The 12,810-nt window shown below is 44.3% G+C and overlaps 1 protein-coding gene across 1 annotated transcript; it reads left to right on the top strand.

Annotated features, from left to right (window-relative positions):
- Positions 1–4,397: 4,397 nt before the first annotated feature.
- On the top strand, positions 4,398–8,261 carry LOC143025007 (uncharacterized). Its single transcript, XM_076184613.1, has 2 exons — positions 4,398–6,464; positions 7,483–8,261. The coding sequence occupies exons 1-2, from the start codon at positions 6,102–6,104 to the stop codon at positions 7,702–7,704; spliced, it is 585 nt and encodes a 194-aa protein (XP_076040728.1). The 5' UTR covers positions 4,398–6,101; the 3' UTR covers positions 7,705–8,261.
- The last annotated feature ends 4,549 nt before the right edge of the window (positions 8,262–12,810 follow it).

The following is a 12,810-nucleotide window of genomic DNA, read 5'->3' as shown; positions in this document are numbered from 1 at the left end:
CCCTTGTAAAATTTACTTTGTCCTATACTGTGCCTTATCAAGTTATATTCCCCAGTCAGTCAGACGGTTCAGATGTTCATTTGTTGTGTGAACACGTGCATGCCAGTGTTGTTAGAAATGCAGTTGAATGACACTTGCTCTGCAGGGAGGAGCCCAATGGAAGCCTCCCCATTACTTGGATTAAGTGAAACTACCCAATTTTATTTTTGAAGTGTAGGATTGGAGTGTTTCATGATCAAATTTGTATTGAGCAAGTTGGCCCATTGTGCAGGATCCCTGTAGGGCTTCACCTGTTGCCTGTAGGATCCAGCCAGCACTTGGACTCCTGTGTTTATGTCTGCTATAAGGGCTTTGTTGACGTGTGTGGTGGTCTCTAGGAAATAAACATTGTAGATTACGTGGAGCGTCTGGATGAGACGACGAACTGGAGACTCTTTGTGCTTGGCAAGAATGAGACAGGTCCTGATTCTCTGGATCTGTTTGAAGTGGCATTCACAAGCTGTTTGCTTGCGACACCAAACGACATAGTCACAAGTCAGACCCATTGTAATTTTGCCCACCAAATGGCTTTCTTGTTGGTAGGTAAATTTGTTAGGGTCTACCTTTTCAATCTTTCTACATTCTTCATCCTTTTATCTATACATAGACTTTCAGTGGCATACCCAGGACTACCGGGTGGTTAGGGACAAGCTAGGAAAATTGTTAGGCAAACAACCTGGTGGTCATTTGTGCCCATCGCAGCCCCGTCACGGTAAGGTTAGGGACAGCTAGGTGGTAGCTAGGTGCTAGTGATAGGTGAAGGGTGGGTTGGCATGGCTCTTGACCTAGGTGGCTAGGCAAAATGATAGGACCTGGGTGGGTGCCCTCAACTTCAGTTTTAGTGAGCTGCGTACCTTCATGCTAAGTTTGTGTGTGAGGGAAGTGTTGCAAGGGTGTGTGTGAGTTTTTTATGATGTAAATGTAATCACCATTGTTGCATTGTTAGCAATATATTCGTGATATACGAATTTATTTTAATGCGGGTGTATCCTATTGTAGCTCTTTTGATTATGCTCAGTGATATTTTAGTGTTAATAAATATGGTTGTAACTAGTCATTAATATGATAGGGAATTATTTAGTTCAGATATATTTTTTATTTCTCAGCTTACGATTCAAGAGATAGGATATTTTTATCTCAAGAGTTTTTGCTCATTTTGTCTTAGTACAAATGCCATTTATTATTATGATGAATTTAAAATATTTTGCTACTTGTTATTATTTTAACTTTTTTGCCATTTGGAATGCTTCTCGGAAGTTGGCAGAGTCCTTGATAGCAGACATAACAGAGGTGCATAGTGAATTCCAAAAGCTGGAGTGTAGGTGTGGTGAGCCCTTCCTCTTGCCAATCTCTGTGAAATCTTTTTCAGAAGGTTAGGTTCCATGATGTACTGTAGAATGCTTCTCAAGATAACTTGTATTGTCACCTTGTTTCACTGCAAAACTGTTGCTGGAGAACACTTCCACTTGTTACTGACAAGGATGGAAAATGCCCATAGCTATTCAATCATGCAATCAAAGAAATTTTGGAGTTTGATTTTCAAGATAGTGCCCATGTAATGTACAAATTATTCTTCACTGTGATAGGTATGAAATCCTCTTGTGTATTGATAATGAATGTGATATCTTGAACACAGCACAAATCACTAGTGGCTTGAGAGTAGTGTAGATATGGTAGTTTTGTCTAAATAATGTTTGATTGTTATAAACTGGCTTTCTACAATTTGCATGCATCCAACTTTTGAGCTGTTGCTGCCATACACTTTTTCAACTGTATCATATCTTGTAAATAGGGAAGTTTTATTTTTGTTGATGTTATACTTGAGTGCTGCTGTCTTTCCTTCCCCCCTTGTGATTACTGTATACACTCACTCATAGTGCAGTAGGTTTTAATGATAGAACAGCTGTTTTGTCCTTGGCCAGGTCAAGCCATTTTTGTAGCATAGAGCCAGCCAGTTGGACCAGACATTTGTGGCTTTCCAAGTTATAGTTGGTTGGATTTGTAAGTTTTGCCACAGTCATACTTGCCGCCAGCATGAGTTAGGGTTGGTTCTTGGTTGACATGCTTTTGTCCTGCTATGATTATGGCTAAAGATTGATCTAGAAATGCTGTACTTGCTTTCTAGAAGTACTAAATACCACTCCCATTTTTCAGGGTGGTTTTGTAGATCTTTTCCCTGTGGGCATTGTCTGAAAACTTTGAAGCTTGATAATTTATTATTATTATTTTTATTTTATTTTTTTTTCTCTCCTCATCTCCTTCTTTTATTTCATTGTATTATTATGATGCTGTGGAAGTGTACTAATAGGCAGCAGTGTTGTAGGTGAAGTAAGGAGTAAACTACCAGCACCAGGAAGCATCTCAGTGTTGGCTGGATCAAGGTGACAATGGGGGATGCAGTGGGTGGTGGTGATCTGGGAAGGTGAAGGTCTTTCATTTCAAATGTCTTCTCAATCATTGGTTGGCAAAGGAGGGAAAGGAGTGGAAGACCCACACTTTTTTTCTCTCTCTATCTCTCCATCTCTCCCTCCCCCTTCTCTCTCTCTCTCTCTCCCTCTCCCCCTCCCCATGCTCTCTCTCTCTCCCTCTCCCCCTCCCCGTGCTCTCTCTCTCTCTCTCCCCCTCCCCGTGCTCTCTCTCTCTCTCCCCCTCCCCGTGCTCTCTCTCTCTCTCTCCCCCTCCCCGTGCTCTCTCTCTCTCTCTCTCCCCCTCCCCGTGCTCTCTCTCTCTCTCTCCCCCTCCCCGTGCTCTCTCTCTCTCTCTCCCCCGTGCTCTCTCTCTCTCCCCTCCCCGTGCTCTCTCTCTCTCTCTCTCCCCCTCCCCGTTCTCTCTCTCTCTCCCCCTCCCCGTGCTCTCTCTCTCTCTCTCTCTCTCTCTCCCCCTCCCCGTGCTCTCTCTCTCTCTCTCCCCCTCCCCGTGCTCTCTCTCTCTCTCCCCGTCCCCATGCTCTCTCTCTCTCTCCCCCTCCCCGTGCTCTCTCTCTCTCCCCCCCTCCCGTTCTCTCCCTCTCTCTCTCACACTCCCTGTGCTCTCGCTATCTCTCTCCACCTCCCAGTTCTCTCTCTCTCTCTCTCCCCCTCCCCTTGCTCTCTCTCTCTCTCTCCCCCTCCCCGTGCTCTCTCTCTCTCTCTCTCTCTCTCTCTCCGCCCCCCCTCTCTCTCTCTCTCTCTCTCTCTCTCTCTCCCTCCCCATTCTCTCTCTCTCTCTCCCTCCCCATTCTCTCTCTCTCTCTCCCTCCCCATTCTCTCTCTCTCTCCCCCTCCCCATTCTCTCTCTCTCTCCCTCCCCATTCTCTCTCTCTCTCTCCCCCTCCCCGTGCTCTCTCTCTCTCTCGCCCCGTGCTCTCTCTCTCTCTCTCTCTCTCACCCCCCCCGAGCTCTCTCTCCCCGTGCTCTCTCTCTCTCCCCCTGCTCTCTCTCTCTCTCTCCCCGTGCTCTCTCTCTCTCTCTCTCCCCGTGCTCTCTCTCTCTCTCTCTCCCCGTGCTCTCTCTCTCCCTCTCCCCGTGCTCTCTCCCGTGCTCTCTCTCTCTCTCTCTCCCCGTTTTCTCTCTCCCCGTTCTCTCTCTCTCTCTCTCTCCCCGTTCTCTCTCTCTCTCTCTCTCTCTCCCCGTGCTCTCTCTCTCTCTCTCTCTCTCCGGACTCTCTCTCTCTCTCTCCCCGTGCTCTCTCTCTCTCTCCCCGTGCTCTCTCTCTCCCTCTCCCCGTGCTCTCTCTCTCTCTCTCTCCCTCTCCCCGTGCTCTCTCTCTCCCTCTCCCCGTGCTCTCTCTCCCTCTCCCCGTGCTCTCTCTCTCCCTCTCCCCGTGCTCTCTCTCTCCCTCTCCCCGTGCTCTCTCTCTCCCTCTCCCCGTGCTCTCTCTCTCCCTCTCCCTGTGCTCTCTCTCTCCCTCTTCCCCTGCTCTCTCTATCTCTCCCTTTCCCCCCCTCCCCTGCTCTCTCTATCTCTCCCTTTCCCCCCCTCCCCTGCTCTCTCTATCTCTCCCTTTCCCCCCCTCCCCCTGCTCTCTCTATCTCTCCCTTTCCCCCCCTCCCCCTGCTCTCTCTATCTCTCCCTTTCCCCCCCTCCCCCTGCTCTCTCTATCTCTCCCTTTCCCCCCTCCCCCTGCTCTCTCTATCTCTACCCTTCCCCCCCTCCCCTGCTCTCTCTATCTCTCCCTTTCCCCCCCTCCCCTGCTCTCTCTATCTCTCCCTTTCCCCCCCTCCCCCTGCTCTCTCTATCTCTCCCTTTCCCCCCCTCCCCCTGCTCTCTCTCCCCCCACTCCCTCTCTCTCCCTCTCTCCCCCCACTCCCTCTCTCCCCCCACTCCCTCTCTCCCCCCACTCCCTCTCTCTCCCTCTCTCCCCCCACTCTCTCCCTCTCTCCCCCCACACTCTCTCCCTCTCTCCCCCCACACTCTCTCCCTCTCTCTCCCCCTCTCTCCCTCTCTCTCCCACTCTCTCCCTCTCCCTCCCTTCTTCCAATCATTATCTTGTAGTGCTTTTTTTCTCCATTGTATGTGTAATAGTCTGAAAATATGTGTGTGTGTGTGTGTATGTATATATATATATATATATATATATATATATATAATATACACACACACACATACATACATACATTATGTATATTTTTATTTTTCTTTCTTTCTTCCCCACTCCACTTTTGCCTTTCTATTCTTTTCTTTCTCTCCCTGGTTGACTCGAAGTAAGGACCATAAGATTTATCCTTCATAAAATATTGATTTTATATTCATACGAGTTGGGTAACCACATTCCTTCCCATTTGTTGACTTCACTGGATAGACTCCACTTCCTCCTACCCTCAGGTGTTGTTATCAAGTCTATTACCGTGTATAAAGACACGCCAGTGGACCAAGTGAAGGCTTGTTACCAGTCTTGTTACAGCTGTATTTGCTCTTCATACATACTGCATTATGATATGGGTTTGTGATTTTTTGTTGGGGGGGGGGTGTCCTCATCTCCATACATGAGGACAGAAGCATTGGTGAATTACTGGTGATAGAACAAAAGTTCAGTTGTTTTCATATGATCAAGAGAAGATGGTGGTGATTGTGTGTATGGGTGAAGGTTCAAATCTAATTTGGTATACTACGGAAAGTATCGCACACAATGCAGTAGGTCAAAGAGTTGAAATAGTGGCAGTAAGGCTGGTGGAGCTTTTTCTTCAAGCTTGGTGTTGTCACTGTGTTGTTATAAGTAGTGGTGCAGCAGTAAACATGGAATGGCATGAAGTCTTTCATTTTATATCCTTGGTCTGGCAAATCCTGATGGTGGAGGGTATATGAAGAAAGGAAGAGGACAAGGTAAGGAGAAGGAAAATGAGCAGGAGTGCAAGAAACTGAGAGGAGTGGTGGACGTGGTGAAAGATAAGAGGTAGAAGTGGAAGAGGAATGGGGTTGTCTCAAGGAGGGTGTGACAAAGTGTGCAAAGATTGTGGAACAAGGAGGATGGGAGGAAATAGAAAGAAGGGTAGCAAATGATGTGATGGTGAAGTGAAGAAAGGTTGTGGAGTAGAAGCAAGCATTCACAGACTGGTTACAAAGTAGAACAAGAGAAACATATGAGAGGTACAAAGGAAGCAAAACAAAATGAAGGGGAGCAGATGTAAAATGGGTCAGGAGTATGACATTTTAAAGGTAAAAAAATTAAATTCAGGAGTCAAATATAGAAGAAAGGGTAAAAGGCTCGGTCATGAGAATGGAAGAGGAGGCAGTAAGGTGGCGTGCTGTTAAATGTGGAGGATAGGGATAAGTGGTAGTGGAAGGCACTGACATGGGTGAGAAGAGGTGAAAGCTTTTAAAATGAGAGCAGGTAAGGCACCTTTGTTAGATTGGGGTTTAAAGCCACGTCCATACGGTCAAGCTGTGCCTGGCAGGGCAAAGTCTGCAGACTATGCCCGTGTAAGGTGTCCACACAGCTGTCTGTGGTGGTTAGAGGGTAGTCAGATGCCAGCAGTTGTTGTGAGCAAGTGGTTCATTACAGTACGATCACCATGGTGCGTGCCATACTTCGAAAGAAGATAGCACTATATTCTATCATAATTGGTGCCTGTATTAAAAAGAAAAATGAGACCACAGAGACGTGTCTGGTGCCAGGAGTGGTTGCAGAGACGTGAAAGAATGGGTAGCTCTGTGACAATCCTACATGGATTGCAGGAGGAAAATGAAACTTTGTTCCGTAATTACGTGCGGATGGACATAAACAGTTTTTATGCTCTTGTATCGAAAGTGGAGAGCTACATTCAGAGGCAAGAGACAAATATGAGGCAAGGCATTACACCAGCAGCACGTGTAGAGGCAACTCTCGCGTACCTGGCTACTGGATGTTGCTACACATCCCTTCAATACAGTACGAGGAGGATATCCAAGCAGAGTCTGTCCATCATCATACCAGAAACCTATGAAACTCTGAAGGATGATTACATGAAGGTAGGCTATGTAGATAGTAATGAGATCCTACTAATGAAATTGTGAGAAGTTCATGTATACATGGAGCCATAAACTATACCATACTTGTACCATGAGGTTCCACTCTCCCAAATGAACCCTATACACAGAACACCACCTTGCGAATCAGACATACTGTACTATTTAGGGTAATATATCACTTCATATTAAATACCTGTATTTGTTTATGAAAAGTACAACATAACGTAAACCCTGAAAATATAATACATATCCTATGTAATAATATCATATATAATACAACTAATTATCTAGTACATATTGCACCTTTACCAAATTATCAAAGAATCTTTATTTATACAACTTGCATGTACCACTAACTAATTTCTTAACTATTCGGTGCACATTTTAATCCAGTCGTGCCTACTCACCTGCTCCACCCCTGACATGTTTCACCTTATTCAGTCAACTTTGTCGACGATGTTAGTTTCCCAAGTTTACCCATACATATTACATCATGAATTAATTTTTCGGCATATATTTTATTGTCGCCATGCATCTGCCATAGACCGTTTGCGACAACATTACCAAAATCTTCTTTGCAGTCGTGTGTAGATGGCAATGCATTCAGTTGTTGGAGAGCTAGTTCTATAACTTTATCGGTGTCGTCTGATACCCGAGCCTTCTTGGTGGGTCTTTTCCTAGCGGTGACACAGGAGACTGTTCGCGTATACAGGTATTGTCCGTACGATTGCAAGAAGTGGGTGCTGTCGAAGCTCTGGGAGAATCCTGTAGCTCCAGGAGAAGGGGATCAGTATAAATCTGTTAAATAAAAGTGAAGCATGAGTATATGTGTCACCTTGACATAGTGATCCCGCTGCCTTGACCTATAAGCACAACTGTAGTAGTATAGTAGTAGCAACCAATGGTTACATACATACATATTCAGCTGTCGGGAGAGCAGGAGGAGAAGGAGCTGTAAAAAGAGAAGGTGAAGGAGGAAAGGACTCCTTTCATTTCATTGTTACTGGTATACTTGCAGGTACCTACAACCCCGGAAGTATGGATGTGTGTGGCACAAGGATTTTTTACAAGATGGAACTTCCCCAACTGTCTAGGAGCCATAGACAGGAAACATATATCAATAAGGCCTCCACAAGACAGCGGGTCTTATTTTTTCAACTACAGTCACTATCTGAGTTACGACGTACGCGAGTTACGACCACCCGTACTTACGACCACATCTAGCAGATGCCTATTATGAGTTTACTGTACATGTCTGGCAGCACAGCGCGTAAGATAGTTGTGGCAACCGGCATCGTGTACGGCAGTTATGGCAGAGATGGAAAAGTTGCTATACACGTGGTTGGAAGATAATAGGCAAAGAAATGTGAGAGTGACGTTGCAAGCAGTGCAAAGTAAGGCTACAAGTTAATTTCACATGTTGAAAGAATGTGCAGGTGAAGAATACGCTTCACATGAGTTCATAGTGAGTGCTGGGTGGTTTCGTTGCTTTCGAGAGCGTTACCAGGTTCACCACGTGTTGTTGAAAGGTGAGGCTGCTAGCAGTGATGCGCCTGCAGCTAAGGCATTTGTGGAAGAGTTTGATAAATTATGGATGAAGGATATTTAACGTTTCGCCCACCAGGGCTTCTTCAGAAATAACAGTGTGATTTTGTACCTTATGATAAAAATTAATTCACACACTGAATACACATTAAAAGAGTGGGACTGAAATGCTTGTTTAACGTGAACCATTGCAGTCTCCCTTAACTCAAGACACCTATTTTACATGGTAAAACTGGCTGATTTTTGTAATATACCTATACAGGCTGTCTGAAAGTAATTGTTGGATTTCATTACCCTTATGTGAAGCATATGATTGAAAATTGGTTATATACTTAGAGAGAGAGAGAGAATAGTAAGTACATACGTACCTCAGAATCAGAAACATCTTCGGATACTGTTTCTGTAGTCTGATTGCTCGCGGTGCTCGACATATTTGATACAGCTGGCTGCACAGAATCACCATCATTCAGGAATGACAATATGTCAAAGCACCATAACTTGGGTGTATGAATTTCATCTGACCCAGCTCCTGATTTCTTCGATGTGCACATTAGCCTCAATTCTCGCCAATGTTGGTTTCTGAGGGAGTCCAATTTCTTTTTTACATCATTAACACTCCTGCTTATTGTCTGTGCTATATCCCTTATTGCTGCAGCATGTTTGTCTCTATTTCTGTAATCAAAACTCCTTACATTCCACAGACATTCATGTGATTTATATATATCAAAGTTATAGTGTCTTGTGACCAATATGCACTAGTACTCGGTGTGGACATGGTATACTAATAACGTGGTAGTCAGTGGATCTGCCTGCACCTTACCTTGTGCGTTTGGCAGTGATGGAAGACATCCATCCACTGCCCTCTATTGGCGCTGGGAGCAGACAGTTTGATGGTTTGCCCGCTGAAACTGCTCGTACAAAGGCAAAGCCTTCGTGCCCGACGGACACTGCTTGACCGTGTGGACGTGGCTTAAGGAGTATATGAAGAGTGATACAGTAATAGGTGGTATAATGTGTGTAAGGGAGGGTAGAGTGCTGGAGGAGTGCTTGTGTAGTTGCACTTTACAAGGAAAAAGGGTACATGTTAATTTTAGTTTCAGAGGGATCGTTTGATGGTTGTAGATAAGTTTGTGGGATAGTTTTAGTTCAGAGGAATGGGATTAATTGGTGAGGAATAGTGGTTTAGGAAAGGTAGGAGTTATGTGGATCAGACTTGTAGCAATGCATGCAAGAAAGCTTTAGCAAAAGGTAAGGAAGATTTTTGGGCCTTTATGAATTTACAAAAGCTTATGCCAGGGTTAACAGAAAGGCAGAGGTTTAGCAGGTAATATGGGATCAGGGGAAAGCTGTTAGGGCAGTCAGAAGTTTTTACAAGAAAAGTAGAGCCTTTATGCGGTGTCCACATGGTCGAGCTGTGCCCACACGGCTAACTTTGGTGGTTAGTTGGCTATGAGCAGGGGTTGTGAGCAAGTGGTCTAGTACTGAGTGGGTCTGCCCACACCTTGCCCTCTAATAGTGCTGGGAATGTGGATGTGGCTTTAGAATTAGTAATGGAGAGAGGGAGTAGTTTAAGGTAAAGGTAGGGATGTCATGTTGCCATGGCTGTTCATTATGTACATAGATGTGGTGGTGCAGGAGATAATGCAAGGGTAATGGACAGGTGGTTGGAATTGGTTAAAAAAAAATGGAGAAAAGTAGAAGCCAGTTGTTTGCACTCGTGGCAGGGTCAGAGGGGAGAATAAGGGAGCTGGTGACAGTTTGAGAAGATGTGTGATAAGAAAGTTCAAGGTAAATGTGGGTAACAGGAAGGTAATGAGATGTACAAGGGGGAGGATGTAGCAAGTTTTAAAGAGCTGGAGGAAGTGGATAACTTTACATATTTGGGATCACATGTGGCAAGAAAGGGAGGAGTGGGGGTTAATTGTAGATTGAAAAATAAAAAATAGGTATACAAGAATGTACTCAAAAATATTGTATAAAGTAATGATTGTGCCAACAGCACTGTATGGGGCAAAGACTTGGAAAGAGGCAGAGAGGGAAAGTGTGTTAGAGATGAAATGTCTGAGAAGTAAAGGTTAAGGTAGGATAGAGTGAGGAGGAGAGCTGGGGTGGAAAAGGAGATGGCACACAGGGCTGATAAAAGCATTGGGATGGTTTGGACACATTGAAGGAATGAAGAAAAATTAGAGGTGGATGGAGTGCACTTGAAAGGATGACCAAGGATGAGGTTGATGGATTGGGTGAGAGGGGTGTTGAGCAAGGGAGAAGGCAGGAGATTGGGGGCGAGTGGAGAATAGCTATGCATAGATAATACTGATGCAAGGAGGGATGAGGGGAGTGATTATGTACAAATTATGTTTTGATCCAGCCTGAAGGGATTTCTCCCCATCTCTGCATGAGAGGGAGGGTCACCAATTAAAAAGTGGTTTTGTAATGTGTGTGCTGTGTCTTTCATTGCTTCTGACCTAGGGCAGTGAGTGGGATACAGGGATGACCCACCCATGAGGAGCTAAGGTAGAGGGAGGAAAGGGTGGTGGATGGAAGTGGCCATTTGCCTTTTGACTTGGCTACATCCCTTATAAGGAGGGAAAAGCCCTAGGTATTTATATAGAAATAGTATGAATACATTCCTGAATATGCCAGATCATACCAGCAAAACCAACACCACCAAAGGCTTAGAAAATCTCATGGTGGCAGCACCATATTGACTATAGTAAAATTGTTGGTGAACTCAATGCTTGATCAGTGGAGGTGGGGTGGGTGTCTTAACTACAACTTGGAGAAAGACCCGTTTTCTCACCATCTCGTTATCCCACAGGATTGACTTGCAAGGAAGTAGTGACCAAGACTTGTTCACTATCAAAACAACAATTAACAAAATGTCATTGTGGGCTAGGACTCCAGGGAGTGGAAGCTTCTCCCGATTCTCACCACTGTCACTGTGTGATTTATAAATGATTTGTCACTCAATTTTAATTGGTAGGCTTCATGCCTCCAATCACCACTGTTATTTTCTTTTCCTTCAGTTATAGTCAATCAAGGTGAATAAAATTATCTTCCATACTTTTATTCTTTATACGTTGCACTCTACAAAGTGTTTGCAAGGAATCCCATTGAGAACACTTAATTTAGGTCATAGGTCAGTTCTGCAATGATGTCATGATATTAGTCCAGTGATCTTTAATTTTATATTTAAGAACCTTACCTAAGGGCATGATCTTACAATAGTGAACCGATTGAATTTTTTCCACCCTTTCTCCAATCACATCTGCCGTTATAACTACATGCAGTATTGCTTAAGCAATCTAATTCACTGCACATTGACTTAGTTTACATCAGCAAAAGTAAAACTTACATAGTGATAAAATAGCCCCCAGGCCATTGTTTATCAACCTAATGCTGAGAGTGAAGTAATCAAATTTCTTTCCTTTGAACAATTGTTTACAGAATGGCTTATCCCCCCCCCCCCCAGAAAAAAAAAAATACCCCGCTTTCTACCTCACTAGTCTACCTATATCTACAAGCCTCTTACACTGGCAATATATTTACTAAACCTTGACTATTAGCAATCATTCATTGGAGGCCAGGACTCCTACTAGGGAGTGAAAGCTTCCCCAGGTTGTACCAGAGTGAACTTTGCTCGGGTCTTGGTGAGGAGGAAAGGTTGACACACAAAGGTAACACTAGAGCAATTACCCACCCTTTCCCCAGAGGCCAATGCCCAAGTCATTATCAGCAGATCTAAGTACAAGAATAATAACAACCGTGATCCTGCTAAGAGATATTTAATTCCTGAGCCTACAAAGCTCTGGTAACTAACTTGACCCATACCAGTACAAAGTGGACCCTGACTTGGAATACCCAAGATTCTTGGTCATGAACTCTAACAATAATGACTACAATAAAGAAATGTCTCGGGAGTATAAAATCAACTGGGACAAATACAGAACTTGTTAGAACTAGACTTGAGAGTCCAACATGTCAAAGCCCAAAGGACCTTGGCAGATACACCAATTCAAACATCAGAACTTAGGCAGCCGTAGCAGTGTGGGAGTAGTCCAAATTCCACCTGTATGCCATTCAAGGGAAGTATACTTGTATAAAGTTCAGAAAATCAATAATGGGACAAACAACAATAGCAGACACTAATCAACTTTCTATCTACCCCAACTTCCACTGTACCTAATTGAAGGATCAGATATGAAAGAAGGGTTATCCATGCCCACATTGTTGGTTCAACTGGCAGCAGCAGTAGCACTTTGAATGTGCTAAACAAACCTGTCGCCCACATAGGTGTATGTGCTCAAGCCCTGCGTGTGGTATCCCACAATCAAACTGTCTTGCGTATAAACCGCAAGCAAAACCACCCTACATCATCCTCAGATTGCACTGTACACTGATATGAAGAAGTCTGTCAGGGATTTGGAATGCATAATTTTCAGAGAACCACAAAAACTAGTACAATCCAGGATGATCAGACTAGGAGTAACATGTGCAGAAGCACCATGCTACTCCATCAGGTGCCCCCAACCAGTTGTTCCACTTGAACAACTACACCAATAGTACAATGCAGAAATCTGTACACTTCCATCACCAATGTCACTAGAATCCATAACTCAATCACTCCTAATCTATCTTAAATACAAGAACATCATAGATAACCCTGAATCCCTTGCAGTGCATCAAAGTCCATAACCACAAACCCACTCGATCATCACCTTTCCCCAACCACCTAAACACCTAGAATCCTTCCACCTGAAGGAAAGAGTACAAAGACTTGTTAAAAAAAAAAATCAACCCA

Source organism: Oratosquilla oratoria, chromosome 4 (genome assembly GCF_046742065.1).
Source record: "Oratosquilla oratoria isolate Oo_2021 chromosome 4, ASM4674206v1, whole genome shotgun sequence".
Lineage (NCBI taxonomy): Eukaryota > Metazoa > Arthropoda > Malacostraca > Stomatopoda > Squillidae > Oratosquilla > Oratosquilla oratoria.
This window is presented reverse-complemented; position numbering and strand designations above follow the sequence as displayed.

Bases quoted from the DNA above. Each gene is read 5' to 3' on its own strand.
- LOC143025007 (XM_076184613.1), top strand. From the start codon at position 6,102: ATGAGACCACAGAGACGTGTCTGGTGCCAGGAGTGGTTGCAGAGACGT. The intron at 6,465-7,482 runs GTAGGCTATGTA...GTATACTTGCAG, and splicing joins TGAAGGATGATTACATGAAG to GTACCTACAACCCCGGAAGT.